At 59.7% G+C, this 4588-nt stretch overlaps 1 protein-coding gene across 1 annotated transcript; it reads right to left on the minus strand.

Moving 5' to 3' along the window:
• Nucleotides 1–420: 420 nt before the first annotated feature.
• Nucleotides 421–2698, minus strand: BXZ73DRAFT_58133 (cytochrome P450; the record flags this gene model as incomplete). Its single annotated transcript, XM_048021636.1, has 10 exons — nt 421–592; nt 653–772; nt 832–918; nt 968–1261; nt 1366–1616; nt 1681–1995; nt 2056–2067; nt 2126–2145; nt 2207–2339; nt 2405–2698. The coding sequence occupies 10 exons, from the start codon at nt 2696–2698 to the stop codon at nt 421–423; spliced, it is 1698 nt and encodes a 565-aa protein (XP_047870944.1).
• Nucleotides 2699–4588: the final 1890 nt, after the last annotated feature.

Consider the following 4588-nt stretch of genomic DNA (forward strand, 5'->3'; position numbering starts at 1 on the left):
TCCATCGTCGAGTGCGTTTCTCCCCCTTCCGCCGCCGCCGCAATGTGCGCTAACGCGTATCCTCGCAGGATGAAGGCGCTTCTGTTCGTGCTCCTCCGCGCCTTCGAATTTGAGCTCGCGGTACCGGCTGCGGACGTAGAGAAGCAGTATACGATCGCGGTCGAGCGTCCCGTCGTGGTGAGCGAGAGGGAGAAGGGCGGGCAGATGCCGCTGCTGGTGAAGCGCTACCGTGCGCAGTCACCCTTCTAGATCGAACGCTCAAGAAGGGTTGTCCGTATAAAGTGTAGACATAGTGAATGTAACATCTGATGCCTGAGGCGTTTGCCTCCAAAGTACTTGGTCTTCATGCATGCGCCTTCCCCGCTTTCATTATTCCCGACCCCACTTCCTCCGCACGTCCTGAGACTGGCTAGAGATCGCTCATGACGCGCGGTACCGCTTCACAAGCAGCGGCATCTGCCCGCCCTTCTCCCTCTCGCTCTTCACGACCGGGCGCCCGACCGCGATCGTCCACTCCTTCTCAATGTCCGCGGTGGGGACGGCGAGCTCGAACTCGAACGCGCGGATGAGCACGTACAAAAGCGCTTTCATCCTACGGAACGCCCATCAACTACAGTTCGGAGCCGTGGATGGGGAAACCAAGGAGACACACTCGATGATGGAGAACCGGAACCCGATGCACGCGCGCGCGCCGCCGATGAAGCTCATGAGGTGACCCCAGACTCCCGGCACGGCAGAGACGGCCTCGGGCGGCTCTTCCCACCTCTCGGGTCTGGGCGGGGAGAAGCGTTAGCTCGACCGCCGTGCAGAGACTGCAGGGCAGACAGTCACCTGAACTCCTTCGCGTCCGATCCCCACAACGTCTCCGAGCGGTTAATGATGCTGAGCGGAAGGACGATGCCGTCGCCCTCCGTGATCCTGCAGATCGTCGTGTCCTTCGGCATCACACGCGCGGCGCGGGACGTACTGGAGGCCCTCGTGCACATTGCCGTACTTGTCGACGACGGGCGCAGACAACGGCAGGACGTCGTCCTTGGTTGCGATGCGGATCGACGTGGGCACGGGCGAGTGCACGCGGAGGGACTCGCGGACAACCATGTCCAGGTACGGCGGCGAGTTGAGTTCGTCCATTGTGGGCACGTCGGTGGAGAGGGAGAGCAGCTCATCGCGAAGCTTGTCTTGGACCCGGAGATCCTGGGCGAGGGCCCACAGGCACCACGTCGTCGCGGTGCTCGTCGACTCGTGGCCGGCGACAAGGAAGCTGAAGTTCGGGTCAATACGGTGCTCGAGCCCGAGACGGCATTCTTACGTGGGAACCTCTGCCACGAAAAAACTGTCAGTGTCCACAGATGCGGCGTAACGGACATATACTCACGAGCGAGAACGTCCTCGTCCGAGAGCCGCTGGCTCTCTGGGATGTCAGTCGCCATGTTCGCCTTCAGCAGGAGCGTCAAGATATCGCGTCCGCGGAGGTCCGGGCCATCAAAGCCATCGAGCTTCGCCTCCCCCATCTTGCCCTCCGCCGCGATCGCTTCTTTCTTCTCCTGGATAAGCTGCATCCCGGTCTTACGCATCGAATCTTGAGCCTTGGCCTGTCGCCGCGAATCTGCATCGAGCTAGGATAGCAGCGATGTGAGAACACATACACCTCTCTCAGCTCGAAAAATGCGCGCTGCTGACCATAATATTGCTGAGAATGGGGAAAAGCAAGCGCAAACCCGTCATAACGCTCGGCTTGTTGGCCGGGTTGAAGATCTGGCTGAACGCCTCGCTGAGCTCGTTGGGCCCTCCCTTCGGGTTGATCACGTTGAACTCGTAGTTGAACCCAGCGCGGCCGATGATGTCGAGCGTCGTGCGACTGAGCCACTTGAGGACGTCGATGCGGATCGACGAATCACCGGGGATCTGGGCGTCCAAGACATCGCGAAGTTCGATCGACTTGTCGACAAAAACACCCGTGAGCTCGCCGATTTGCGCGGGACCGAAGGCTGGATTCTAGTGGGAGGGCGATGTGAGAATCAGACAGGATCGCCGTAGTGTAAGCATACTACATACCATAACACGCCTCTGTCGGCAGCACCAAGAGTGAGCATACGCTTCGCAGCTCGGGCTACCGATGACGTACCTGCTGCCTATGTTGCTCAGCTGAACCCATACCAACCAGTCAGGTACAATTCGCAGGCAGCGGTAAGAGGACACGGCTTACCCTCAGTCACGAGCACGCCACTGCCAAGGAGGTTCGTAAGAGCGCGACGTATAAACTCCGGCTTCTGGTAGTCAGTCGAGTGTGTCAAGATATGGTTGATCGCGCGGAGGTCCTCCGTCCACAGACGCGGGAGCTGCATCCGAGACGCGACACGTCAGCGCTCGTCCTCTCGGCTATGACCTTCGCTCGCGCACGCACGTTCAGAAAGTCGCGCGACAGAATGGTGTGCGTCCCGAGCTCCTCCATCCACCTCTCGATTATGAGCGACGGTGAGCCGTCCTTCATCACGCCACTGTGGCCGAGGAGCAAGGTGTTGCCCGGCTTGGCGGGGAGGACGATGAGCTTGCTGACGAAGTTGGGGAGGATGATATTCCACAACTGCCAGCCGAGCCAGCCGGTGAGGGCGAAGAAGATGCCCAAGACGACACGGAAGGTGGTGAGCTCGCCGCTGGCGGCGGCGAGCTGGTGGACGAGAGCGTCGGGATAGGCCATGCTGTCGTTGACCACGAGAGTGAAATCTAAGACACGTGCCGTGGTCAGCATAGCCGCCATGTACGTGGCAGAGAATACGCAAAGGCAGTGAGCACGAACAAAGAGTGGTGGTGAGGCGGCTGAACTTGAGCTGAAAGTCGAAGCTGAAGTTGATGGAAGACCATCAAGGCATATATGTGCCTCTGGGCACCGGGTGCTTTCTGGGTGTTTTGCATACGGACAGCAGTGGATCCCTTATCCGATGCGGCGCTGGTGCCTTGATGGGAGAAATTTATTCAGCGAGTAGACCGATCCATGGGAGCTACCGTTGCATGTCCAAGCATACATCAGCATTGGTTTGCATCGTGGTTCGGCTTGGCCACGGGATGGTCGGGAAATGCTTCACCGTCAGTCCGTTACCGTGACGCTTGTGTTCAAATTCGACATCAGCGCGCCGTGCCGTTGACGCGCCAGCTCGGCTTGCCTTGTGTATGCGGCCTCTCGTCCCCGAGGATGTGTTGAGGATATGTAGCCTAATGGTGAGCCTGATCCCCATGTTGTGCGGCACGCAGGGCATGATGAGCACTGGCCTTTGTATCCATGGAAGTCTACAGAAATACAGCTTCTAGTCCATCCGGAAGCATCCCCGCTCTCGCCACATGACGATTTACTGCTTCTTACCCGTCCTCGCCGTCTCGTAGTTCTGCCGGAACCACTGCACGGTCTCGTCCAACGCTAAAACATGCCCTCATCAGTCCCATCTGTACATCGCACAACACAGAGACAGGCTGCTCACCCTTCTCGAACGGCGTGAACTGGAACCCAGTTCCCTTGAGCAGCCCAAGGAGCTTCTTGTTCGATGCCGGCTTCCGGAACTGGCCGTCCGCCTTGGTCTCGTCGAACCGGTAGTCGCCCTCGAACCCCATCGCGCTCACGAGCGCGTCCGCCGCTTGCTTGATCGACACCTCCTCGTCTTCGCCGACGGACAGAATGAGGGGCTCGACCGATTCGTAGTTCCGGAGCTGCCAGACGAACAGCTTCGCGAGGTCGCGCGAGTAGATGAACTGCCGGAGCGGCTTGCCGGTGCCCCAGACGACGAATGGCGTACCGTTCTCTGCGCGAGTGGACAGACGCGCGGCGAAAGGGGAGGCCGACGTCGAGGGAATCGGAGAAAGGGGAGGGGCGGCGTTATTGAGGACCACAAATGCATGAAAGGCGGGCGAAAGACGTACTTTGGGCGAGGTAGCACCGATGCATCAGCGCGGGGAGCACATGCGCGCTCTCCAGGTCGCTTTACCGCCATCGCGAACCCTTCAGCATGCCACACGAAGCGCGTTAACGGCGCCAGGAACAGAACTCACAAGTTATCGTGCGGCCCGAACACGTTCGTTGGGATCGCGGACGTAAAGTTGTCGCCGTACTGGTCCTTGTATGCGCTGTAACGCCCGCCCGGTCAACTTCGTACAAGCACCACGGGCGCGGGGGGGAGAACCGGGTGGAGGGAATGCGCGGATTCGAAGTCAAGGAGATACGCACTGGTTCTGGACGTCGACGAGTCGCTTCGCGTGTGCGTAGCCGAAGTTGCTTTCGTGCGGAAGGCCCTGGTGGATCTTGGTCTCGTCGAGCGGGTACTCGACCTTGTCCGGGTAGACGCACGTCGACAGGCAGGAGATCACCTTCTTGCACTTGAACTCGTGCGCGGCGTGGAGGACGTTGTCGTTGATGAGGAGGTTGTCGCGCAGGAAGTCAAGCTGCGGTGGCGCGAGAAATGAGACGCGTGGATGGGAGCAGTAGATAAGGACGACGTACTTTCCGGGCCATGTTCGCGAAGAGACCGCCGACTGCGAGTCCAGAGTAAGTACAGATGCGCACGGATGTGGAGGAGGAGCTTACCAAGCGCAGCGAGGTGGA

The sequence above is a fragment of the Epithele typhae genome, assembly GCF_022376455.1.
Source record: "Epithele typhae strain CBS 203.58 chromosome Unknown BXZ73scaffold_191, whole genome shotgun sequence".
In the NCBI taxonomy this organism is placed as follows: domain Eukaryota; kingdom Fungi; phylum Basidiomycota; class Agaricomycetes; order Polyporales; family Epitheliaceae; genus Epithele; species Epithele typhae.